This window comes from Musca domestica, unplaced genomic scaffold (genome assembly GCF_030504385.1).
Source record: "Musca domestica strain aabys unplaced genomic scaffold, Musca_domestica.polishedcontigs.V.1.1 15, whole genome shotgun sequence".
Classification (NCBI taxonomy): Eukaryota; Metazoa; Arthropoda; class Insecta; order Diptera; family Muscidae; genus Musca; species Musca domestica.
The window spans coordinates 2408982-2436407 of NW_026712207.1; the positions used below are offsets into that span (position 1 = coordinate 2408982).

The 27426-nt window shown below is 39.2% G+C and overlaps 2 protein-coding genes across 5 annotated transcripts in view; one reads left to right on the forward strand and one right to left on the reverse strand.

Moving 5' to 3' along the window:
- The window catches only part of LOC101896023 (protein bric-a-brac 1), a 209002-nt gene that overhangs the window by 51916 nt on the left and 129660 nt on the right, over window positions 1-27426 (forward strand). The window lies entirely within an intron of this gene.
- Window positions 3193-12939, reverse strand: LOC131801215 (uncharacterized protein DDB_G0271670-like). Of its 2 annotated transcripts, none has more exons than XM_059119506.1 (2): window positions 12497-12939; window positions 3193-6765 (listed from the first exon to the last, which is right to left on the reverse strand). In XM_059119506.1, exon 2 carries the CDS (start codon window positions 6672-6674, stop codon window positions 4980-4982), a length of 1695 nt encoding a protein of 564 aa, XP_058975489.1. In that variant the 5' UTR covers window positions 6675-6765; window positions 12497-12939; the 3' UTR covers window positions 3193-4979. The 2 variants fall into 2 exon arrangements, with proteins under 2 accessions (XP_058975489.1, XP_058975488.1); XM_059119505.1 differs by lacking the exon at window positions 12497-12939 and adding an exon at window positions 9551-11128.

Genomic DNA, 27426 nt, shown 5'->3' on the forward strand with positions numbered 1-27426 from the left:
CCTCCTTATACCTCCCCCACAACGGGTCAAATTTTTAAATAACCCAAACACTCATAAAATACGAAATAAGGATCTGATTTTTCATAAATGCGAAAGCCTCCAATTTTGTTACATATTTACATATCCCAATATTTTTACGACTAGACCCACACTTTTTTTTGGTATCTCACGACAACCCCCAAGGGGTCACAATTTTTAATAATTATATTTCTCATAAATTGCGGAACAAGTCAGAGATTCTTGGAGTATCTAAATATATATCTCTTAATCAGAGATCGGATGTGAATATGAATTATATTGGCCACACCGTTCGGTACCTTCCCCACAAAAGGTTATAATTTTGATTCGCATAAAATTGGAAATTAAAGTTCGATTTTTTTTTCAAAAAAATATTTTTTTTTGTATTAGACGAAGTGGAATACATTGGTCCACTATATCTGGAACTTCATAAAGCAAAGGAACGCGAATATGGAATATATCGGCCAAACCTTTGGTTCCTTCCCTACAAAAGGTTAAAATTTTGATTCGCATAAAATTTGAAATTAATGTTCCATTTTTCTCAATTTTTTTTTTTTTTTGTATTAGACGAAGTGGAATATATTCACTATATCTGGAGCGAAGGAGGTAGTCCAAATTGGGCACGTAGATATCTAACTCAGGTCAAATACCAGATGGAAAATATTGGCCTACTCCTTCGGTACCATCCCAATAAAGCGTCAACAGTTTGATAATCATAACACAAGTCTAAATTTATTTTAATAAACTGACATTGGTGGAGGGTATACATCTGTCGATAAAACCGACTTATACTTTCTAACTTATCTTCTTTGCCTTAACCCCATCCGGTATAAAATGTAGATCTTTATACCCTCAGCCATATGACTACAGAGGGTACGGTCAAAACGTGCCTAGTCGAAATAACGGTTTTAGACCCTAGGTCTCTTTGGACCAAATCCGTTTCAGACCCTAGGTCTCTTTGGACCAAATCCGTTTCGATCTAGGGATATCCGTCCGTCCGTCTGTCTGTCTGTCTGGCTGGTGCGCACGATAACTCTCGAAGGGAGTATTCGATTTGGTCCAAACTTGGTACATCGAAATATCTTTGTCAAACTTAGATTGAGTTCGGAGATGGGCAATATCGGTCCACTCCTTCTGGTACCTCCCCCAAAAAAGGTTGGCATTTGCAAAAAAAAATTTTTTGGCACAGAAAGAAAAAGCATAATCCGATTTTTCTCCAACTTTGCAAATCCTAATATTTGCGTCAGTACTCGGTCAGGTGTGAAAATGGACAATATCGGTCCACTCCATCAAGTACCTCCCCCACAAATGGTCAAAATTTTGAATAATTACAACTCTCATAAAATGTGATGTACGAGTCCGATTGTCTTCAAATTTCACACATCCCAATATTTATATTAGCCCAAGGTCTGGTGTAAAGATGGAGTATGACGGTTCACTTCATCTGGTACCTCCCCCACAAATGGTCGAAATTTTAAAAATATATATTTTCTGCACAGAAAGGGAAGCCATAATCTAATTTTAAAAAACATAACGCTCAAAGAAAGCGAAATAAGCATCCAACGCTCTTCAAATTTCACACATACAAGCATTTTTGCTAACACCAGATCTGTTGTGAAGATGCTATATATCTGCGAACACCTGCTGGTACCTCACCCACAAAGGGACACAATTTTCAATATTTTTATCTGTCATAAATTGCGAAACAAATCAGTGATTCTTTACAATTGATTTATCCATCTGCTATTATAATATTTATATCATATTTATTTAGGTCCGATACGAAATTAACAATATTGACCCATTCTTTCAAAACCCACTCCATACAGGATGAAGAGGGCTGAGGGTATACATCTGTCGGCAAAACCGACCGATACTTTTTTACTTGTTTTTTTTTTTTTGTCAGAAAGTCCTTCAAATATATGGCCTATGGGAGTTATTATGCTCGCTAATAAGACAGACATTGCCAAATCGTCTCCAAAGGTCCTGGAAGGCCCCCAGGAGGGCCCCAACCCCCATATTTAGGCATATATTGGACCGTAACAAATTATGTATATCCTATGCTGAGAGTAAAAACAAACGTTTTCTACTCTGCTATCCCGAAACGACTCAAATCCATTTAGCCAAGTTAATGTCTATAACATATTAAGGCTAGGCCACATTTACATAAGGAACGAAACGAAACGAAGCAGCAACAGTCAGCGGAAGCGACTAATTTAATTATTGCCGCCATTACAGGAGACGCGCGAGATATTTCTTTTTCTTTGCCGTATATCGGATTTTTTCCTCTTTTTTATATTTTAATGCCATTGATTGGCATTGCAGTACTTTGACGTTCCATGATTTTCTTCTAAGGGCATTTAATTGTTTTAAGGACAAAATTTATTTATTTTTTGCCTTCTTTTCTTAGCTGTTATATATGCCTGCCCTTTAAAAGTTTTTTTTTGTCTTAGCATTTTATAAGGAAGCAGAAAAAAATATAAGAAAGTAACTAATAAGAATCGTAATGGAATTATTGTAATTCTTTACAATTTGTCCCTTCTTCCTAAATAAATACAATGAAATAGGGTGACCGATAAGAAAGCAAAAGATATAAATAAATTAGCGTTCGAGGAAATTGTTTGGTGTGTGTGAGGGAGAGAGTTTGGTGGGAATACGGATGAAAAACATACAAGGAGAGAAAAGGCCAATAGAGCTTAAACCCGTAGGCCTGGCCGTGCGTCTATCTACCAGCCTATACAAGTAATGAAGAGTTCTGATAAAATGTTGTCAACTATATTTTAGGTCCAGAGAACTTTAGGAATTAAGTTTCTTGGATGCTACAGCCTATGACGGATCTTCATACAGCTCCGATACAACGGTACCTCCCTCTATACGATATTACGATGATTTTAGCTACATTATTAACCTATTATTTCAAGTTTCGAATTTGAATATGATAATGGCTTATGACAAACAACGCCTATGTAGGTCCACGTCGTATAGACCCCAATATAACGGCTAAATTCGAAATTTTTAATATTTTAACACCATTTTTTGAGGATTTTATTTTTTGAAAATTTCCAAATTTGTCCAAATGATGGAGGGTATTCAAAGATCGCACCGGCCGAACTGACTGTGTGACGACGTGTTTTCACTTTGAAGCTGGGGTAGGTTCAGCGGGGGCCAGAGTCGTCACAAAAATTTATTTGTTAGGACATAAAGAGAGAGAGAGAGAGCGAAGCAAAAATATTTTCTTAAAACGTTATAAATTTATTTCCTTAAATAACACTAAACACTACACTAAACACAATAAAATCACGTTCAGAACGTTTTACGAAGAACACTAAATCACAAAGTTCAGTCGAAATGTTAATAAACGGGTAGCAGTGGTGGCAGCTTGGCACAGCGGCGGCCCGATGAATAGGCGAGCGACGAATAGAGTGGCGGCAGCTTGGCACAGCGGCGGCCCGATGAATAGGCGAGCGACGAATAGGGTGGCGGCGGCTTTGGCACAGCGGCGGCCCGATGAATAGGCGAGCGACGAATAGTAGTGGCGGCAGCTTGGCACAGCGGCGGCCCGATGAATAGGCGAGCGACGAATAGGGTGGCGGCGGCTTTGGCACAGCGGCGGCCCGATGAATAGGCGAGCGACGAATAGGGTGGCGGCGGCTTTGGCACAGCGGCGGCCCGATGAATAGGCGAGCGGCGAATAGGGTGGCGGCGGCTTTGGCACAGCGGCGGCCCGATGAATACGTCAGCGGCGAGTAGTAGTGGCGGCAGCTTGGCACAGCGGCGGCCTGATGAATACGCGCACGACGAATCGGGTGGCGGCAGCTTTGGCACAGCAGCAGCCCGATGAGTACGTCAGTCGCCGTCAACGCAGCCCGAAGAATAGGGAGTATTGCTACAGCCCTCACTCGACCCTGCGTTCCGTCGCCGTCAACGCAGCCCGAAGAATAGGGAGTATTGCTACAACCCTCACTTGACCCTGCGTTCAGTCGCCGTCAACGCAGCCCGAAGAATAGGGAGTATTGCTACAACCCTCACTTGACCCTGCGTTCAGTCGCCGTCAACGCAGCCCGAAGAATAGGGAGTATTGCTACAACCTCACTTGACCCTGCGTTCAGTCGCCGTCAACGCAGCCCGAAGAATAGGGAGTATTGCTACAACCCTCACTTGACCCTGCGTTCAGTCGCCGTCAACGCAGCCCGAAGAATAGGGAGTATTGCTACAACCCTCACTTGACCCTGCGTTCAGTCGCCGTCAACGCAGCCCGAAGAATAGGGAGTATTGCTACAACCCTCACTTGACCCTGCGTTCAGTCCAGTCCAGTCACCACAAATAGTCAAGGCTTATTGTTTGGCTTACTAAGACTCAATTCAACCGAGGTTGCGCGCCTTTTCTTCCTCCCAATCACACTTGACTTACCAGCCATCAACAGAAGACTGATCCCGATTGTGTGAAATGCGTCTCCTTTTATACCTTTTTGGCTGGACAACGATTGTTGTTTTCTCATGACAGCAGCTGATCCCAATCTGACAGTTTTGCGTAGTTCCGCCATTTGCCACCAGGGGTTCCAATGTTGTATTTTAAGTATACTTCTTTCTACTAGGGGACCTGTGTGACCGTTAATATTCAAATACATTTAAATTACATGACCCTGAGTAGCTGTTAGTTTAATTCATAACTTAAATATTTTAATTCATTTTCAAACAAAAAAAATATAATTCATAGTTGATGTATATAACATAAGTAGGTAAAAATGGTATTTAAAATAATAATGTACCCCAAAAACGAAAGCATGACTTTTGGGCGTTACATGGCATCTCTTCCTCCCTCTGATTTTTGATTCCTTGATTTGCTTTCTCTATTGCTATTGGGTTTCAATAGCCAGGAAGCCCTAGGGTGTTATGTAACCTTTTATTTCTCCGACATGGGCACTTTGGTTCGACTATATCTCGGTCGAATAGGAAGGTATGTTAGAGACCAATTGCAGAAGTTCGGAGAGATACCTTCACTACCCCGTCTGCTGATATTATTATGCGGTACTGCTTGCCATCTTGTTTAACAATTCGCTTCAGTTTGTGTCCCTTTTTCCAATTGTTTTTAAACTTCTCGATACGGATTTGTAGGTTTTCGGGATAATTTGGCAGTTCGAGAAATGTGTTATCGTTCACGGGATTGTCTGTCGAGGACGATGGCGTTGACTCAGTTGGGATTTCAGTGACTGGCAATTTGATTGTACTTGGTGTGCTATTATTCTCCTTACTGGGTATAAACACTTCATCGATGGAAGGTTGACTGCTACACAATGTTGGCTGATGAGGTGTCATCGTTTGGCTTGTGGATGATGATGAAGACGACGAGGCTGATGAGGATGAGGATGACGATAAAGACGACGAGGCTGATGAGGATGAGGATGACGATCGGGAAGATATCGATGGTGATGACAGTTCGACAACGTGTCCCGGCGTTCCTGGTAATGATTTATCTTCCTTCACGTTGGGGGACCTGTGATCGTCCGATATGACGGCAGCATTGGATTGCGATGGAATTTGTACGTCATCACTATGCAACAGATTTGCTTGTTCGGTTATGTTATATAGCGGTGATGATGGAGGAACACCAACCAGCGTCTGCCATTGGGTCCACCACTCAGAACTAGGATCTTCGGAAACTGTCACAAAACTACTTGCGGTCGATCTGGAGTCTTCTTCTAAATGTGCGAAAGCATGTGAGGATGAAGTAGGAACCTCCTCATGTTTGTGTGAGGTGTTGGATATTGAATGGATATCTTCGGTGTTGATCTCTTCCCCTATCGCGGGTGTGGGTGAGGGCGTACGATGATTATCCGGCGGTGGGTTGGTTATTTCATATATTGGATTTTCCCCGGAGTCGGGGACCAAAAGCTGCACAGTAACTGTTCTCTCATAACAGCGAAATCCGAGATATTTGTATTGGCTATCTTTCTGACGGACAAATCCCAGACCATACCTTTTTGGCGGAGACGAGGAACGTTGATCTTCGTTATCCGACTCATCCAGCGAGGAATTATTCGAGGATAAGGGTGACTGTGCTCGCCGAGTCACTGAGGTTTCTAAGTAACCGTAAAACATACGCCGACATTCTTCATCCATTTCGAAATTTGATTGAGATTCATCCGACTCCTCCATATTGGGCCGAGGAAGAGTTGATGCGTCATCTGAGTCACGACACCATTCTTTACCCGGTGTAACAGGCATTTCTGAGCACCTTGAAGTGGGTGTTGAGAGCACATCGGAAGCCGGCTTAAAGCTATTTGGCGAACCAAAACACGGGGCGTAGGTTGGTGTACGCGGGACGTCACTACTAGGCTGGGTTTCCTCGTTCAAAGAGTCAGTTTCATCGATATCGTCGCTGTTGTTTTCGGTCGTGTTACACTTTTGCTGTGGAACGTCATTCGGGGTTGTGCTGCACATTCGGTAAAATATTTGGTGCTGGGGCGATGAGGATTGACTGCTACCCTTTCTTGGATTGGGCTTACGGTATTGATTTGTTCTCCTCTTTCGGCTGGTACTAGGACCTTCGTCTAAAAATATTGTCCTTCGCCTTTGAGCCTCGACTTGTTCCAGATGAGCTCGAAATTTCTCCTTCGCCCGTTTGAATTTTTTCGTGTTGGGGCTATCTTGCTCCATCGTGATGTTGAAATTTTGAGAATTGCGATGGTCTTTGAAGTATGGGCTTATATTAGGACACTGATTAGTTTGGGTATTGTCAATTTAATGTCTAAAAATAAAATAAGAAATTTTAATGAAATGGCATCACATAAACGTAAGTGGAACTACAATCAACATTCTACTTCTATGTCTACAATTTAATTTTGTTCTTCATAAAAAGGCTTAATTTCACTTAAGTGCGCGACGCGGGTGATGTTGTCTGTTCCTCGGACTACAACGATTACTGGAGATTGGAATTTTTGTACGACAAACGGCCCTCCGTATTTGGGCGCTAGTTTGGCGGCGAAATTTTCGACGGCCTTCGACTGAGGATGTAGACGAACTAGAACTTGCTCCCCAATCTTTGGTTTCCAAACTCGTCGTCTAAGGTTGTACTGTCTCCGCTGGTTTTGAGATGCTTTTGCCAAGTTTCGACGCACTATCTTAAATATTTCTTTCAACTCCTGGGCACGGTCTTCTGGTAAGACTATTCTAGCACCAGTTCCTGTTGTGAGCTGATCATATAATGCCTGGGGCAGTCGCGGTTCTCTTCCTTGTGTCAGGTATGCCGGCGAATATCCAGTGGATTCTGATGCACTAGTGTTTATGGCTAACATTATTTCGGGCAGCATATCGTCCCATGTATTATGTTGTTTCGAAACTTGTGCTATCATTGTTTCCACTGTCCGATTTGTCCTTTCAGTAGGGTTCTCTTGCGGGGTGTAAGGAGCCGTAAGTTGATGCTTTATACCCATTTCTGCTAGGAATTTTCCGAATTGGTTGCTAGTGAATTGGGTTCCGTTATCGGTTATCAATATTTTTGGAACCCCATATCTAGAAATAATTCTTTCTCTGCATGCCTTTATTAATCCCTCTGTCGTAGCCTTCCGCAATGGAACCAACTCCGTCCATTTTGAGAATCTATCCATAATAACGAGTAGCATTGAGTTACCGTGCTTAGATCGCGGTAGGGGTCCTACGAAGTCCGCACAAATAGTGGCCCATGGTTCCTCCGGGATTCTTATCAACATTTCCCCTGCTGGTTTCTGTTGGCTGACTTTATATTTTTGGCAACATTCGCACTGCTGGACATAACGTTTGATGTCCTGGAACATACCAGGCCAAAAATATCGGTTCGCCACCTTGTTGCTAGTCTTTCGCACTCCCAAATGACCTCCGGTGACACTGTCATGATTTTCTCTAAGGACCTGAATCCTTGATCCGGTGGGCACACACAGCTTCCATGGTGTGCAATCTTCATCGTTTATTTGCTTGGGAAAATGTCGATAAACATTTCCCTCAATGATTGTATAGTCTGGATACTTCTTCGGATTCTTGGTTATGGTTTCCTTCAACTTTTCTAGCCATGGGCACGGACTGGTGTCATATTTTACTGTGGCTAGGTCTAACGTTTCCCAAGGTGTTCTCGAAAGCGCATCCGCCACAACGTTCTGTTTTCCTCTACGGTATCTGATCAAAAAATTATATTGCTGTAGCTCGAGAGCCCAACGTGCGAGTCGACCTGTAGGGCTTTCAATAGAATTTAACCATTTTAGGGCCAAATGATCGGTAATAACTATAAACTGGTAACCCTCTAAATAGGGTCTCATGTGTCTGATGCCCCACAGTATGGCTAGACATTCCTTTTCAGTCGCTGAGTAGTTCTTTTCAGCCTGTTTTAAATGTCTGCTGGCGTAGGCTATGACACGTTCCACGTTATCTAACTCCTGTGTTAGAACTGCTCCAAGGCCATAGTTGCTGGCATCAGTTTGCAATATGAACGTCTTTGTGAAATCCGGACAAGCCAGAACGGGGGCTTCAGTTAACTTTGCTTTTAGGTCTGAGAATGCTTCTTGTTGTTCGGGACCCCATTTCCAATGTTTTCCCTTCTTAAGAAGACTAGTCAATGGTTGTGAAATTGTTGCAAACTGTGGGACAAATCTTCGGTACCAAGATGCTACTCCAAGAAATCTTCGTACCTCCTTTACCGATGTTGGAGGTTTCATTTCCACTATTGCGGCAACTTTATCTGGATCCGTCTTTATTCCCTCGCTGCTCACAACATGGCCTAAATACTTCGTTTCTTTTCTGAAAAATTCGCATTTCTCAATGTTTATTCTCAGGTTAGCTGATCGCAATCTTCTGAACACTTCTCTCAAGTTCCGCAAGTGTTCCTCAAACGTTTTTCCAATGACGATGATATCGTCAAGGTATGCAAAAGCGTGGGGGTCCATTTCAGGCCCAATCACACTATCTAATGCCCGTTGGAAGGTTGCCGGTGCTGAATGCAAACCGAAAGGCATCACTTTCCACTGATATAGACCTTTACCAGCTACCGCAAAGGCCGTGTATTTTCTGCTCTCCTTCGCCATAGGTATTTGCCAATATCCGTCTTTAAGGTCCAGGCTACTCACGTATTTGGCATCCCGTAGTCGATTCAGTATTGTGTCGATGCGGGGTAAAGGGTAGGCATCTGGAACAGAACGTTTATTCAATTGGCGAAAATCCATACAAGTTCTCCAATTCCCATTTTTCTTTCGGACTAATGTGATGGGGAAACAGTATGGGCTTGTAGACGGCTCTATACATCCTCGTTCTTCGAGCTTTCTCACTTCGGCATTAATCACGGCTTGCATTGCAGGATTTCGCGGAGCATATCTTAATTTAATGGGTCGATCGTCGGTCATTACAATCTTATGTTCAGCTATTGACGATAGGCCATTTAATTGTTGGAACTTAGGGAGTTCCTGTGCCAGAAAATTTTCAACGATCTCACATTGCGTTTTACTCAATTCATCGTTTAAGAATTTAGGTCTGGGGGATACATTATTCGTAGCTGTCATTGTATCTATTACCTCTTTTGATGGGGTTTCCTCTCCTATAGCCACGGTACAATGCTCCGTTGATGTGGTTGGCTTACTTAATTTGACACTTATACCGGCGCAGTGAATGGTCGTGTGGAACTGTTTTAGAAATTCCAATCCCAATATGATGTTTTCCTTGAATTGCGGCATGATGAGAAATGTAACATCTGAGCTTTGGTTTCCAAATGTAACAGGTAACACTGTTGATCTTGTGATGGTCACCGTGGTGCCGTCTGCGAGGATAACATTTGCCTCATGCCGTGAATAAGTAAACCTTTTCTTGATTTTTTCCGCAAATTCTCTTTTTATAAAACAGCTAGTGGCACCAGTGTCGACAGTTGCTTTAATAGCTTTCCCCTCTATTAAGACAGTTGCAGTAAGGCGATATTCTTCACATTGCAATGATGTAATATTCTGGTTACTCTTCTTTGCCGGGGGTTCATCCTGCTGCGTTTCTGGATTGGATGAGCTTTCGTTTAGCACTTGGTCACCTTGATTGGTGCAATACAGGTTATTTCTAGAGTTGTCCGCACGTCGATTATAGTTTTGTTGATTTCGAGGCTGTTCTGACCGAGAATTATTTGGTATGCTTTCGAGTTCGTCTGCCAAGGAGATCAATTCCGAAAGTGTGGTAAAGTCTTTACGGCGAATGTACAATTGATAATCCGAATGCGCGTTTCTAAAAATTCGTTCCAATTTTTGTTCTTCGGTCATATTGGTGTGCTGCATAAGATGCTGTATAGAGAGTACATATTCCTTAAACGGCTCCTTATTACGCTGTATCCTTCTCCTAATTTCATCCTCCAATTTCTCAAAGTATCTCGGTGGCAAAAAGAATTTCAGAAAATCACTCTTAAATTCGTTCCAGGTAGTCCAGTGTCGGTTGTTGTTCCTTAGCCAGATTAAAGCTTTACCTCGTAACAACTCTGGCATTACTTTAATTATTTGATTCAATTCCACGATGTACATTTCAGCCATTTCTTCTACACGTTCTACGAATCCAATAGGGTCCATTCCATTTTCAAAAGTAATATTCCATTTTCGGATTTGGTCGAGAATTACGAGTAACGACGAATTATTGGATGGCTTGGGCGGAGAATCTTTTTGAAATCCATATTCGGGGTTTGTTGGCGACATCTTCTGTACTTTTTGATCGTTTGTTACCCCTGTGCTTGACTCTCCATGTGACCTTTCCGCGGAAATGTGGGGAAGGGCGTACTCTGTTTTTATTGGGGATAATACTATTGCTTCTGCTCCACACGGTGTTACGGTTATAAGGGGTTGTTTTGTGACGGCTCGCAATGTCGGCGATTTGGTCGGACTGGTACTTTCATGTTTGTTCTGCAACTCTATAAGCCGTCTGTATACATCGGCTTCATGGTCGTTGTGGAGAAATTTAGCCCATCTTTTTCGGAGATCGTCCACTTTTCCAACTGGATCAAGATTGAATTCAGTAAGATATGTTACCAAGTCTTCTTGCTTTAGCATATAGGCCCAGGAGACCTTCAACATTGTCTTTTCGTTTGACATTTTTTTTTTTTTTTTTTTTTTTTTTTTTTTTTTTTTTTATTATTTTTACTTTTTTCAGTTTTTTTTTTTTTAACTGTTTTTTTTTTTTCACTGGGTTTTCATCTGTATTTGTCTAATTATTGTTCACTCATTTATTTATTCTTTCTCTCTTTTATAGTCCCTGCTCGGGCGCCATTGTGACGACGTGTTTTCACTTTGAAGCTGGGGTAGGTTCAGCGGGGGCCAGAGTCGTCACAAAAATTTATTTGTTAGGACATAAAGAGAGAGAGAGAGAGCGAAGCAAAAATATTTTCTTAAAACGTTATAAATTTATTTCCTTAAATAACACTAAACACTACACTAAACACAATAAAATCACGTTCAGAACGTTTTACGAAGAACACTAAATCACAAAGTTCAGTCGAAATGTTAATAAACGGGTAGCAGTGGTGGCAGCTTGGCACAGCGGCGGCCCGATGAATAGGCGAGCGACGAATAGAGTGGCGGCAGCTTGGCACAGCGGCGGCCCGATGAATAGGCGAGCGACGAATAGGGTGGCGGCGGCTTTGGCACAGCGGCGGCCCGATGAATAGGCGAGCGACGAATAGTAGTGGCGGCAGCTTGGCACAGCGGCGGCCCGATGAATAGGCGAGCGACGAATAGGGTGGCGGCGGCTTTGGCACAGCGGCGGCCCGATGAATAGGCGAGCGACGAATAGGGTGGCGGCGGCTTTGGCACAGCGGCGGCCCGATGAATAGGCGAGCGGCGAATAGGGTGGCGGCGGCTTTGGCACAGCGGCGGCCCGATGAATACGTCAGCGGCGAGTAGTAGTGGCGGCAGCTTGGCACAGCGGCGGCCTGATGAATACGCGCACGACGAATCGGGTGGCGGCAGCTTTGGCACAGCAGCAGCCCGATGAGTACGTCAGTCGCCGTCAACGCAGCCCGAAGAATAGGGAGTATTGCTACAGCCCTCACTCGACCCTGCGTTCCGTCGCCGTCAACGCAGCCCGAAGAATAGGGAGTATTGCTACAACCCTCACTTGACCCTGCGTTCAGTCGCCGTCAACGCAGCCCGAAGAATAGGGAGTATTGCTACAACCCTCACTTGACCCTGCGTTCAGTCGCCGTCAACGCAGCCCGAAGAATAGGGAGTATTGCTACAACCTCACTTGACCCTGCGTTCAGTCGCCGTCAACGCAGCCCGAAGAATAGGGAGTATTGCTACAACCCTCACTTGACCCTGCGTTCAGTCGCCGTCAACGCAGCCCGAAGAATAGGGAGTATTGCTACAACCCTCACTTGACCCTGCGTTCAGTCGCCGTCAACGCAGCCCGAAGAATAGGGAGTATTGCTACAACCCTCACTTGACCCTGCGTTCAGTCCAGTCCAGTCACCACAAATAGTCAAGGCTTATTGTTTGGCTTACTAAGACTCAATTCAACCGAGGTTGCGCGCCTTTTCTTCCTCCCAATCACACTTGACTTACCAGCCATCAACAGAAGACTGATCCCGATTGTGTGAAATGCGTCTCCTTTTATACCTTTTTGGCTGGACAACGATTGTTGTTTTCTCATGACAGCAGCTGATCCCAATCTGACAGTTTTGCGTAGTTCCGCCATTTGCCACCAGGGGTTCCAATGTTGTATTTTAAGTATACTTCTTTCTACTAGGGGACCTGTGTGACCGTTAATATTCAAATACATTTAAATTACATGACCCTGAGTAGCTGTTAGTTTAATTCATAACTTAAATATTTTAATTCATTTTCAAACAAAAAAAATATAATTCATAGTTGATGTATATAACATAAGTAGGTAAAAATGGTATTTAAAATAATAATGTACCCCAAAAACGAAAGCATGACTTTTGGGCGTTACAACTGCTTTTTAACTTGTTTTACTTATATTTTTTAAAGAATTTCAGAACTTTAGTTGATGATTTGATTTTTTCAGTGTTCCGAAAGTCAGTTGTTGGTTATATAGTCTTCCTTAAAAATGCATGATTATATTTCGCCGATTAGATTTCTCCTGGCTCCTAATTCTAGTACTACTAGCAGTGTACTAGGATTAGGAGTCAGCAGAAAACTTATCAGGAGAAATATAATCATGCATTTTTTAGGAAGACTATATGACCTACAACTGACTTTCGGAACCGTAATCGAGGAGGTTTTAAGAGGACTATTTAAACATAGTCAACCATATTCAAATAGTCCTCTTAACCTCCTTGACCTCTATAAGGGAATTTTTAAAAGAAAAAAACTGACTTCTAAATCACGGTTTTTGCAGACAACTATTAGACGTGTTATCCTACCTTTTGTAAATGGGATTAACTGATACCCGATTGTGGATTTTTAAATAGAACTATTTGAACTCCAACGTAGATTTATGAGAACCACCTAACCTTCAAATGTGGGATTCCTAGAACTCCTTGATTTTTATCGATAATTTTTTTAAAAGAATTAGAAAACCTCTTACCACGATTTCTTTAATTGGGCTATCTGACCTAAAATCGTGTAATTTTATAAGAGGATGGACTAGACTCAAATCCTAGACTTTTTCTGAGAATTTCCTGATGTCTACCCATTCATTTTTTGGATTGTGAATTATCCAAAAAACTTCTATATGTATAATTTTTATTTTTATTTATTTTTTTTTTTTTGCAGACTATTTTGCCGTTAATCGCAGATTTTCAAAGATTGAACATCTGATATTCGCTAATTATACCCTCAGCCATGTGGCCACAGAGGATATATATAGTTTGATACAGCCAAAATTTACCTCATCGAAATAACAAATTTACACCCTATGACTCTTTGGAACAAATCAGTTTCAGGACATTTGGAGTCGATCTAGGGATGTAAGTCTGTCCGTCCGTCTGTTTGTCAGGCTGGCTGATGCGCACGATAACTCTTGAAGGGAGTATCCGATTAGGTTCAAACTTGGTACATTGTAATATTATTACCAAACTATGATTGAGTTCGCAGAGGGCGATACTGGTCCACTTCTTCTGGTAACTACCCACAAAAGTTCGGAATTTTCGGAATAAAAACTTATTGCACAGAAAAAGAAAGGTTGATCCGATTTTGCTCCAACTTTGCATATCCTAATATTTGCATAAGTCAGGTGCGAAAATAGACATATTGGTACACTCCATCAAGTACCTCCCCCACAAAGGGAAAAAATTGAATAATTATGACTCTTGCAAACGTGATGTAGGAGTCCGATGGTCTCAAATTATTATTTTTATTTTATCGTGTGGAGATGTAATATATCGGTCCACTCCTTGTGGTACCTCCCCCTCAAAGCGTCAAAGTTTATATCAAGCTCATAAAACGCGAAAATAACATTCGATTCCATTCCAACTTGACACATCTCAATATTTCCATCAACACAAGATCTGTTATAAAGATGGTATAGATCGGACGACATCTTCTGCTACCTCAGCATTCTGCTACCTCAGCATATATAAGCATTTCTGCTAAGACATAATCTGTTATGAAGATGATATATATCTGCCAACCCCAAGCTACAAAGGGCCACAATTTTCACTACCTTTATCTGTCATAACTTGCGAAACAAGTCAGCGACTCAGTACAATTTGCTATATCTAAATATATCTCTCAACCAGAAATCTGAGATGAGTTTATGGAAATATTTAGATGTACCAAATCTGGAATGGAATCGGATGATTATTTCGCGTTTTATGAGCTTCAAGGATATTCAAAATTTTGAGACTTTGTGGGGCAGGTACTAGAAGGAGTGGACCATCTCTACAACAGAGATGGTTCATCTCCACAACAGATCTTGTGTTAGTAGAAATAATGGGATGTGTGAAATATAAAGAGAACTGATTGCTTATTTCGGATTTTATAAACGTTTTGGTTATTCAAAAAGGTTGACTCTTTGTGGGTGAGGTACCAGAAGGAATGGTTCGACCTCTAACGTTTTTATAACATATCCTGCGTTTATAGAAATATTAAATTAAATATTCATGTGCCAAGTCTGAATGGAATGTTAATTTCGCGTTTTATGAGTTTCATGAATATTCAAAATTTCGATCTTTTGTGGTGGAGGTACCAGAAAGAGTGGCCCGATATATTCCATCTTCATACCAGACTTTGGGTTAAAAAAATATTGTGATGTGTGTAATTTGAAAAAAATCCGACTCTTACAGTACATTTTATAAGAGTAGTAATTATTCAAAATTTTGACCCTTATTGGGGGGGGAGGTACTGATATTTTCCATTTTCGCACCTGACATAGAACTGACGCAAATATCAGGATTTGCAAAGTTAGTGCAAAATCGGATTATGGTATCTCTTTCTGTGCAGAAAATATATTTTTATACCATCCACCTTGGAAAGGAGGGTATATTAACTTTGTCATTCCGTTTGTAACATCCCAAATATTCGTCGTAGACCCCATAATGTATATATTCATAATCAGCATAAAATTCTAAGTCGATTTAACGATGTCAAAATTTAGCACAACAATTTGTATTGTGTCTAGGATGGTTGGAAAATTGGAATTTCTTGACCATGATGGGTTCTAGCTCCGGTGCCGAAACATTGTACAGGGTTGCCCATATTCGACGGACCCATCTGGCATCGCTTAATGATATACCGCGTTTGAAGCGTCAGTCCAAGCAGATTTTTACCATGAACCAATACACGCCACGCGAGCGCTCTGAAATTTACATTCAACAGAAGAAGTCAATTGTGAAAACCCATATAAAAGTCGACCAAGGCGATCGGCCGAGAATATCGCTGCCGTACGAGCCAGTGTTGAGAGGTCCCCAAGAACATCCCAAAAACGCCGTCCTCAGCAGTTGGACATGACTCGGTCCACTTTACAACGGATTATTCGCATTGATTTGCATTTGTTCCCGTACAAAATTCAATTGACGCAAATAATGTTGCCTGCGGACAAGCTTCGTCGATTGGAATGGGCCCAAAGGTCCGTCGAATATGGGCAACCCTGTATGTATAGGCCCACGTTTTGGTGTAGCCCCCATACCTCTCGATATTCGGTATTTTAAAGATTTTTGCTACATTTTTTCACGGAGCTGTCTAAAATTGGAATTTGTTGGCCATGATGCTCCGGTGGCGAAACATTGTATGTATAGGTCCACGTTTTGGTATAGCCCCCATACAAGGGTACCTCCCGATATTCGGTATTTTGATGGTTTTTGCCACATTTATTCGCGGATTTGTCTATAAATTGGTATTTGTTGGTCATAATGGGCTCTCGCTACGGTAGCGAAACATAATATGTATAGGTTCACGTTTGGGTATAGCTCCCATATAACGGAACCTCCCGATGTTCGGTATTTTGATGATTTTTGCTACATTTTCCCACGAATATGTCTAAAATTGGTATTTGTGGGACTCAATGGTTTCTATTTTTTTATTTTCTCCAAGGTGGGGGGTATAAAAAGTTCGGCCCAGCCGAACTTAATGTTTATACCCTACACCACAAGGTGGTCAGGGTATTATGTCTTTGTGCATTTGTTTGTAACAGGCAAAAGAAAACGAGATAGACCCATAGTTCCATTTGATGATCTGCATAGAATCACATTCTGAGTCGATTTATGCATGTCCGTCCGTCCGTCCGTCTGTCCATATATTTTTGTAAACAAAGTACAGATCGCATTTATTGCCCTATCCAGATGAAATTTGGCACAAATCATTTGTTTGGCCCAAGGACGAACCCTATTGAAATTGGAGAAAATCGGTCAAAATTTGGATATAGCTCGCATATATATCTTCGTCCGATTTGCATTTTATTGTGCACCAAACGTGTAACATCAGCCCGAATAGTATGGAATTTTGCACATACAACCAAATTAAGCCTGAAAATAAGTATGCCAAATTTGATCGAAATCGGTTCCGATATAGCTATAGCTCCCAGATATATTGTTCATCCGATTTGTTATTTTTGTCCTCCGCAGCCGCGTAATTTGCACTCTGTAACAACAATATTTGGGGAAATATATCAAATGTAGCTCAGAAACACCTTTGCTAAATTTTATCGAGATCGGTTCAGATTTGGATATAGCTCCCATATATAACTTCGTCCGATTTACTTTTGATTGTGCACCAAACGTCTAATATTTGCCCAAATTGGATGAAATTTGACATTTACGACCGAATTGAGTCTAGAAGCTAGTATGTCAAATTTGGTGAAGATCAGTTCAGATATAGCTATAGCTCCAAGATATATTGTTTATCCGATTTATTGTACTTGTTACCCACAGCTGTAATATGCACTCCGTAACAACGATATTCAGGGAAATATATGAAATACAGCTCTGGAATACCTTTGCCAAATTTTATGAAGATCGGTTGAGATTTGGATATAGCTCCCATATATATCAAATGGGCAATACAAGTCCGAATTTAAAAGATACAAATGCTTCGGCAAATTTACTCCTTTGAATTTTAAATTATAATTATAATCATAGCGTGTATGATTGAATTCTCCTATAAAAACTTTTAATTGTTATGCGGAGCTCTACTAAATCAGCAAAGTGGTGTAGGGTATCATAAAGTCGACCCCGCCCGACTTTAAGTCTTTCTTTACTGGTTTTTTCTTTTTTTTTTTTTTGAAATTTTCGATCTTTTGTGCGGGAAGTACCCATCTCCGAACTCTAAGTTTATTATATTACGATTTTCCAAGTTTGGACCAAATCGAATACTTATTTCGAGAGTTATCTTGCGCACCAGCCAGACAAACGGACGGACGGACGGACATCGTTAGATTGACTCTAAATATCCTGAAACGGATTTGGTCCAAAGAGCCCTAGGTCTTAACGAGGCACGTTTTGGCCGTATTAAATGATATATACCCTCTCTAGCCATATGTCTGAGGGTATAACTAGCCATATAGCTGAGGGTATAATAATAAATAAAATTTCTGGGTTCGTGCGAATGAAGTTAAGAATGCGGAAATGAATTGTTCGTAATAAATTATCTTTAAAATTTGAAATTTATTTCATTACCTGCGTTCTAATTTATGATTAATTATATCATTTTAATTATTGCGCACACACACACACAGAAACCTTTGTTAATACACATTCGGACCATGCACCCAAGTATGTATAGCTAACTACATATTAACACACACACACACACACACATACATATGCAGCTAAAATATCGATTTGGTAATTTCAAATTATAATGAGTCGCCAAATGTCCTTATGTGGCGGTCGGTCGGTTGGTTGGTTGGTTCGTTGGCTGGCGCTTTTTGCAGTTGCATAATGTCTTACATTAAGCCGAATGAATAAATAATATAGCAATAATCAATAATGCAAGGATTTGCAGATGCATATGTAGTGCATCTGCATGTGTGCGTGTGTGTGTGTGTGAGAGGATGAATATGTATTCGAATACGAAACGAAATACACTCGAAATATTAGTAAGCAATTCGTGTGAATATATCCGTGGCTATGTTAGTGTGCCTGTGTGTGTGTGTCTGTCTATGTGTGAGTGCAAATGCAAGCAATTATGTGTAGAACTTATAATTCACAGATATTTTACAATTTGCCAAAGGACACTCGCCGGCCCTCGCCTCGCGCGCCTCTAGAGAATGAGACCAACAGCGAAGTACCCCCCTCCAATCAACCCCCCACCTTTTCTGAGCTGGCCTGCTCTTAGTCAGCCTAATGTGACTGCATTTTTGACTAATCGGCAACAAACCAAATGCACTACTTCGTTGTTGTTGTTGTTGCTGTCGTCATCGTCGTCGTCGTTATTGCCACCGCGCCACCGTTGTCGTTGGGTTACGACAAAATATTTTAGCTGCTTTTCGAAAAATTTTCCTCGAGATTTCTAATTTTCGCATTGGCAATTCAGGGCGATTTATGCGCGCGCAATTGTTTGCCAGTTTTTTGAAGGATGCGGGAGGTGGCAGTCGGGGGGAGAGTGGATCTGCCAAAAATATATAGATTTTAGAGCTAGGTGAAAATCCGCCAAGCACCAACAATAACAACAATAGCATTAGTTGTACTGGCAATACACCCGAAAGCAGCAGATAAACAAACACTTGAGTGTTTCAATGGAATAGCTGTCAAAGGATAATAATCCACTGAATGCATGCATGTGTATGTGTGTGCGTATATATGTCTGAATGGACATTTGGGATACACATGACAGCTATGCATGAGGGCAGATTTGTTAATTGTATATACGTATGTTGTTAGGGAATAAGACCACGACGAACAGAATCTTAAAGAATTGTTTAATTTCATTACTCATTTGCTTTTGTGAGACTTTTAAGTGGAAGACCTTTTTACAGAATATTAAAATTTTAGGACATAAAAATATATTCGGGCATTTTTTTTGAAATGGGCGATAATTTTTTTTTGCCCCCTAGGTAAATTTATTCGCAAATGGTATATATTCTGATGAGAATTAAAGTCCATTTTTCAGAGTTAAAACAAGTACAAGTACATGGAGTCATTGACAAGAGATTTTTCCCAGGACGGACGTGAGGATGCTCTAAGTCATAAAAATTCTGGACAAACATGTATTTTTCAAGAACCGCCTGTTTTTTTTTTTTTTTTTCTTTTTTTTTTGAGAGGTTCAATGTATGAAAAAAAATTTCAAACGTTGATTTTGTTTCCTATCGAGGATCTAGGGCTAAGACGTTGGACTTTCTAAAAATCCTTTTTAAATAGGAAAAAACTTTAATTTTTGATGAGGGATTTCTCAAGGACAATCCAATTTTTGGGAATATAGTTCAAAGAAATTGTGTAAGGCCCATCCGAGCACAACCGTGTAATTTTCTGCAAGAGCCCTCCAAAAAGGGATTTTTAAAAATATTTTTCTAAGGTAAAAACGTTGATCTTCGACATATTTTTTTATTTTTATTTTATTTTCAAGGACTTTAAACGAGGATTTTTTTAAATATTTGTTAAGGACCAAAACATCAATTTATACCCTCAATTATACCCTCAGTCACATGGCTACCTCATCGACGGACCTCATAGAAATAACGATTTTAGGCCCTAGTTTCAGGACATTTAGAATCGATCTAGAGATGTTCATACGTTTGTCTGTCCGCCAGTCTGGCTGGCTGGTGCGCACGATAACTCTAAAAGGGAGTATCCGATTTTTTCTGGTACCACCCCCACAAAAAGGTCAAAATTTTCATTGGAAATAATTTTCCGTGTACAACAAGAACGGATCATCAAATTTTGTCTAAATTTTGGAAATCCCAATATTTCAGGTGCGAAAATGAACAATATCAAGCCAATCTCAATATTTCTACTAATACAAGACCTGGTGAAAAGATGGAATATACCGGCCCACTTCTTCTGGTTACTCCCCCACAAAAGGTGGATATTTTCAAAAAAAATATATTTTTTTGCACAGAAAGAAAAATAATAATCCGATTTTATTCCAATTTTGAAAATCCTAATATTTGCATCAGCGGTAGGTCAGGTGCGAAAGTGAACAATGTCGGTCTACTCCATCAAGTACCTCCCCCACAAATGATCAAAATTTTGAATAATTACAAATCTCATAAAATGTGATGTAAATGTCCGATGGTCTTTAAAATTCACACATCCTAATATTTTATAAACTCAAGATCTGGTGTTAAGATGGAATATATCGATTCACTCCTTCTGGCTACTCCCCACAAAAGAATTTTCAGAAAATATATTTTCTGCACAGAAAACGAAACGATAATCCGATTTTGCTCCAACTTTGCAAATCCTAATATTTGAGTCAATGCTAGGTCAGGTGCGAAAATGGACAGTATCTGTACCTCCCCCACAATTGGTCAAAATTTTGAATAATCACAACTCTCTTAAAATGTGACGTAAGTGTCCGATCGTCTTCAAATTTCAAACATCCCAATAATTTTATTCACCCAAGGTCTGATGTTATGATGGAATATATTGGTCCATTCCTTCTGGTACCTTTCCCACAAAGGGGTCAACATTTTGAATATCCATAAAGCTCATAAAACGAGAAATTAACATCCGATTACATTTATATTTCGTACATCAGAATATTTCTATCAGCAAAGGATATGTTATAAATACGGTAGAGGTCGGACCATTTCTTCTGGTACCTCCCCCCACAAAAGTGTCAAAGTTTTAAATAACCAAAACTATTATAAAATCCGAAATATGCATCCGGTTCTCTTCATATTTTATACATCTCATTTTTTCTACTGAGATCTGTTGTGTAGATGCGATATATCGGTTCAGTCCTTCTGATACCTCCCCCAACAAAGGCTTAAAATTTTGAATATTCATGAAGCTCATAAAAATCCATTTTCTTGTACCTCCCCCCACAAAGGGTCATAACTTTAATTTACCAAAACGATCATAAAACCTGAAATAAGCTTCCGGTTCTCTTCAAATTTTATACATGCCATTATTTTTACTAACACAAGATCTGCTGTGATAATGTGATATATCGGCCCACTCCTTTTGGTACTTCACCCACAAAGGGTCAACATTTTGAATATTCATGAAGCTCATAAAAATGCGAAAGAAGCATCCAAATCTTTACACAACCAAACATTTGTGCTTACACGAAATCTGATATGCTAAAGCTGATGGAGATCTGATAAAGCTGATAGAGATCGGACCATTCCTTCTGGTATCTCCTATACAAGGATCAAAGTTTTAAATAACCAAATCAAGCATAAACTACGAAATGAGCATCCGTCATATTTCAAACATCCCATTATTTATACTAACACAAGATCTGCTGTGAAGATGGAATATATCGGTCCACTACATCTGGTACCTCCCCCTCAAAGGCTCAAAATTTTGAATATCCATGCAGCTCATGAAAAGCGAAATCAATATCCGATTCAATTCCAGATTTTGTAAAATATTTCCATCAACACAAGATCTGTTATTAAGTTTTCGGACCATTTTTTCTAGTAGCTCCCCTACATAGGGTTCAAGATTTTGAAAAAAAAAATTAGATGAAGTATGAAAATGAAATACTTCTGTCGACTACACCTGGTACCTTACACACATTTTGGCATTTTCTAAAAATTACTATAGTCCAAACCTGACAGGTCACAATATTTATATTATATTTATTTAGGTCCGATACGAAATTGACAATTTTGTCCCATACCTTAGGAACCTACTCTATAGAAGGTCAAACATTTAAATAATCATAACAAAAGCCAAAATATATTGAAGTAGTCGAACACTGGATGAGGGTATACATCTGTCGGCAAAACCGACTGATACTTTTCAACTTGTTTTCTGGAAAATTATCCAACATCCTTTTTTTAATACCCTCCACCATACTATGGAGGGTATATTAATTTTATCACTCCGTTTGTAACTCCTCGAAATACTCATGTCAGACCCAACAAAGTATATATATTCTTGATCAGCGTAAAATTCTAAGACGATTTAGTCATGCCAGTAGGCAGGTCGAGTTCGTAAATGGGCCATGTAGGTCTAAGTTATCATATAGCCCCCATATAACGATACCTTCCGATATTCGGTATTTTGATGTTTTTAGCGACATTATTCACCGGAATTGTTTCAAATTTGGCATTTTAAGTTCGTAATGGATACTACAGCCTAAGACAGAAAATTTTCTATGCAGGTCCACGTCTTTGTGGCATCGGTACCCCCTGATATTCGGTATTTTGATGATTTTAGCGACATTATTTAACGGAATCGTTCCAAATTTGGTATTTGAAGTTTGATATAGATACTGCAGTATAAAACAAAAAATGGGCCATGTAAGTCCAGGTCTTCGTATAGCCCCCATATATGGTACCCCTCGATATTCGGTATTTTGATGATTTTAGCGTCATTATTCATCGTAGTAGTTTCAAATTACTTATTTAGTAAAGGGAACTACAGTTTGTGACAGAAAATTGCCTATGCAGGTCCAGGTCTTCGTATAGGCCCCATATATCAGTACCTTCTTATATTCGGTATTTTGAAGATTTTAGGTAAAATACTCACCGAAATTGTTTGAGATGCCGTATTTGAAGTTCTTAATGGAAGCTACAGCCTGTGACAGAAAATTGTCTGTTCAGGTCGAGGTGTTCGTATAGCCCCCATATAACGGTACCCCCGATATTCGGTATTTGGATGATTTTAGCGACGAAATTATCTGTGCAGGTCCATGTATGGTACCCCCGATATTCGGTATTTTATTTATTTTAGCAACATCATAAACAGATTTTTCTTCAAGTTTCGCATTTAAAAATTATAATAACTTATGACAAAAGTTGCCTATGCAGGTCCACGCCGTCGTATAGGCATTCGGTATTTTTAAGATTTTAACAGAATTTTTCACGGATTTTTTTTTTTTTTTTTTTTTTTTTTTTGGAAATTGCCATATTTGTACCAAATGGTGGAGGGTATTAAAAGTTTGGCCCGGCCGAACTTAATGTTTTTTTTTTTTACTTGTTTTTTTTTTTTTTTTGTTATCTCCAATTTTTGTTATCCTCCTATCCATCCTCAAAAATATTAAATAAATATTTTAAAGAACAACGAATATCCATCTTTTGAAAATGTATATTCTTGACAAATAAAATATTAGAATAACCCACTATTATGACTATAAAAAATATCGACTTGAAAGTCCTCCAAAAAAATAAATTAAAATAAAATAAGAAACAATTCTCGATTTCTCAGATTTCTTTAAAAAAATCTTCAATTTTTTTTAATTCATTAACTTTGGTAATAACGCATTTCAAACAATATTTATTTTATGTTTGAAACTCATATTCTTATCCATATTACATCTCCGATCCCAACATTTGTTCCCGATAATTGCTTCAGATCACCAATGATTTAACTTCAATTCGAATATGAGTCGGAACAACTCACAGCCATTAATCTGAGACATTCTAAACTCGAATAAAAGTAGCGATAATAATTGTAATTTGTTACAATGGAAACTAAAACAACAGCATAAAAATCTCCAGCAACATTGTCACTTGGAACAATTCTGCAATGATGTTGTTGTTCGTGTTGCTGTTGTTGTTGTTTTTTAGAAAAACGCATAACAATTTGGTTTCCTTTAGTGGTGATGTGACCACATTCGAGATTATTTTATATGATATCGTTGTCGGCAACAAAGTAGTGGCGGTTGTAATAAAATTATCACACACACACACACGTATACACTCTCTCTCTCTCTCTCTCTCACAATAATACTAAGGAGGGAGAAGGGGAAAAGGTTGGACGTAAAGAAATAAATACAAACTTTATTTCCTATATCAAATGCGCACAGAGGCATGGGAATGGGTGTTGTTCTTTGGCATTTCTTGGCTCTTTTTTTATTTTCTTTGGTCATAAATATTTTATTCTCTAGCACTGCTGCTGCAGTGCTGTCAGCCAAACATCCAAACCGACCGTCACTCAGTTAGCCAACCGCCCAGCATTTGTTACACTGTGTTCCAGCTGCTCATGGAGTTGGGAGTTGTTTTAATGCCTGCATTTCTTTTTTGCTTTCGATTGCATCGCAAAACCCAAGTTCAAGTTGGATATTTACAATCGCCGTTTTTTTTTTTTGGTTCCATACTTTTATTGCGTTATTGCAGAAGCAGCAGCAGGGGATGGGGATGGGGGGTTATAAAGGAAACCACTAAGCGTTTGTGATTACTAATATTATGAAAGGTTCGAATGAGGTTGGCCATGCCCTATATTGGGTAGTGAAACTTAAAATGAGGCAGATCCTTTCAGTTGGTTTTGCCACCAGCGTATATCATGAATTTATTGCACCTAAAAATGCAACTTGACATTTTTGGTACCCCTTGGACGAAGTCCGTCTCAAGACATTTGGAGTCGATTTAGCCATGTCCGACCATGTCTGCCTGTCTGTTTTGAGCGCTCGAAACTTCTCGAAGAGAGTATCCAAATTGATCCAAATTTCAAACATCGTAGTAATTTGACCAAACTTTGGTTAAGTTCGTAGTTTAATGATAGAGGCCAATTCCAATTTGATTATCCTACTTAGCACATCCCAATATTGAAATCGTGATTTACCGATGATTTTTTTTTTTAAATATTTTTCAAAAATTTCAAATATTTATGATTTTTATAACACTATGTGTTGGGGGTATTATAAGTTTGATTGGACCAAAAATTATGTAACAACTCGAAATATTAATTTCCCACATAGGAAAGTATATATGGATCTTCCTAGCTCGCCGAGCTAAGTCGATCTAGCTATGTATGTATGTCCGTCCGTCCGTTTGTCCGTCTGTCCAAGTTAATTTGTAATCAAGCTACTGGGGGCAATTATGGTCCGATTCCCATGAAATTAAAAATGGAGGTGGGGTTAGGGTCAGAGTAGAACCCTATGGTTTTTGGAGATGACCGCAAAATATTTAGGAGTTAAAATGGACCAAAAACAGAAAAAATACTTGATTTTGCAGTTGCTCTACAGGCCACAAATATTGACCAATCTGCGCGGAATTATGCATTGGAGTTAGAGTTTAGGACTGGATAGAAGCGTACAAAATTTGGACGGTCATCGGACCACATTTAGCGGTTAAATTAGACCAAAACATTTTTTTTTGTAAAAAAATATCATATATCAAAGAAGGGTTAGATCGCTGATAAGTCAAGAACCGCTAGACTGATTTTCACAATTCCCATCAATTCGGAATGGTCTCTTGCCATAAAACGGCAAAATCTAAGAAAATCGCGGAAAATATACCAATAAAAAAGTGAATATATTTTTTCGATTTTTTCTTCAATTTTTGTTATATTTTTTATCGCATGCGATTTTTTCAATTTGACTTACAATTTTGAATTGTAAATTTTCACAACACTACGTTTTGAGGGTATTATAAATGCATATCGCAATTATCGTTCGATCCTCACGAAATTTTGCATGGGCGTAGGGTTAGGGTCAGAAATAAAGCCTATGGTTCTTAAGATGTACATTTAAGGGTTCAAATTGACTAAAATTTTAAAACTTTTCTAATTTTGAAATTGAAAACTAATCGACACGGAATAACGCATCAGAAAAGAGTTAAGGACAGAGGCATTATATCTTTGACATTATTTCAAAAACGAAAACTTCCAAAATAGATTTGGACATAAGGGGACTTCGAACATATTTTAGTGTTGTAGGGTATCACATGGTCGGCCCCGCACGACTATAGCCTTTGCTTACTTGTTTTAAATATTTTTCAAAAATTTCGAATTTTTATGATTTTTTCTTTAATTTTTAAGCTGTCTTTAAATTGTGAATTTTTTAAAATATCTCTCAAAAAATGTTTAGATGTTTTAAATACACCATATATTCAAGGAAACGCATATATTTAAATTATGGTTTTTTTTTAACAAATATTTTTCAAAATTTCCAGACTATATATAAATTAAGGCTCAGAAAAAAAAAACATTTCAGGCTATTTGTGCACAGTGGATTTGAGAGAAATATTTTTCTTAAATTTTATCTGACTTAAATTTTATCTGACTAATTTTCTAATTTTTCAGACTATATATTAATCGTGGATATGTTTAAATATATTCAGCCTAAGGCGTTGTGGGTCAATGGTTCTTATTAAAATCATATCCCAATCTGATCCGATTTAAATATTATTTTAAAAAAATTACTTTTACGCCAAATTCCGGCACAACTTTCATATTTCATTGAAATTGGTGCGTCAGATATGTGAAATCGGCGGAAAATGTATATGGGAGCTATATCCAAATCTGAACAAATTTTAATATAATTTGACTAATTTATTTTCTAATCAAAATCCCGTAACACATTCCCAATTTCATTGGAATCGAACATACATATCGTGTGTGGTACATCAAATGAACGAAATCGGTTGAAGATGTGTCTGGGAGCTATATCCAAATCTGACCCGATTTCAATATAATTTGACAAATGTATATTCGTTTTAATTTCAGCTACATATTCCAAATTTCATTGAAATCAAATACATGAAATCGGTCGAAAATATATATGGGAGCTATATCCAAATCTGAACCGATTTCAATATAATTTGATAAATTTATTTTCGGATCAAATCCCGTTAAACGTTCCAAATTTCATTGGAATCGAACATTCATATCGTGTTTGAGGCATCAAATGAACGAAATCGGCCGAAAATACATATGAAAGTATATCCAAATCTGAACCGATTTCAATTAAATTTGGGAAATCAATTTTTTAGATAAAATCCATCACACGTTTCAAATTTCATTGAAATTTGGGATACATAGCGTGTTTGGTGCATCAAATGCTTGAAATCGGCCGAAAATATATATGGGAGCTATATCCAAATCTGAACCGATTTCAATATAATTTGGCAAATTTATTTTTGTTCCAAATTCCGTTACGCATTCCAAATTTGGAGACTGTATCTGTAATCGATCAAT